Below are 640 nucleotides of genomic sequence, written 5' to 3'. Positions count from 1 at the left end.
TTACGTAGGCCAAGAAGGGTATGCGGAAGGAGTCGGGGGTGAGGGAGGAAAGAGGAAAAAGGGGAGGAAAGGAATAGGGAAAAAGAAAAGTAAGGTTAAGGAAAAGAAAAAAGGTAAAGAAGGTGATTTTCTGGAATGTGGCAGGAGTTTATAATAAAGGGGTGGATTTCTGGAAGTATGTAGGGGAATTTGACTTTGTTAGTTTGAGTGAGACATGGGTGGAGGAGAAGAGCTGGGGAAATTTGAAGGAGAGGTTGCCAGAGTCACACGAGTGGATGTGTAGTTATGCCGAAAGGACAGAGGAAGAGCAAAGGGAGGTTTTATTATAGGAAGGAGGAAAAGTTGGGGGAAGAGTGAAGGTAAGTTAAGGATGGGGGAAGAAAAGGGGGCGATAAAAGCGGAAATAGAAGACGGTAAAGAGAGATGGAAAATATGTTCGGTATATGGTACGGGGGGATGGAGTAAGATGGAAGAAAGTATGAATAAGATTTTAAGGAAAGAAAGAGAGGGAAGGGAAATGGAGGGGGTGAGGTATTAGGAGGAGACTTCAATGTGAGAATTGGTGAATTGGGGGGCTTAGGATTAGATGGAGAAGAGGGGGGAAGGAGAAGCAAGGATAAGATCGGAAGAGCACACGTCG

The 640-nt window shown here is 44.8% G+C and overlaps 1 protein-coding gene across 1 annotated transcript in view; it reads left to right on the top strand.

Annotated features, from left to right (window-relative positions):
* Positions 1-370: 370 nt before the first annotated feature.
* Positions 371-640, top strand: part of LOC105460881 (glutamate dehydrogenase, mitochondrial-like) — a 1,670-nt gene continuing 1,400 nt past the window's right edge. The window contains exon 1 of the mRNA XM_011707371.1: positions 371-413. Coding sequence (XP_011705673.1) covers positions 371-413 — 43 coding nt within the window. The remainder of the gene's footprint in view (positions 414-640) is intronic.

The sequence above is a fragment of the Wasmannia auropunctata genome, unplaced genomic scaffold (genome assembly GCF_000956235.1).
Source record: "Wasmannia auropunctata unplaced genomic scaffold, wasmannia.A_1.0 LD336101.1, whole genome shotgun sequence".
NCBI lineage: Eukaryota > Metazoa > Arthropoda > Insecta > Hymenoptera > Formicidae > Wasmannia > Wasmannia auropunctata.
This window is presented reverse-complemented; position numbering and strand designations above follow the sequence as displayed.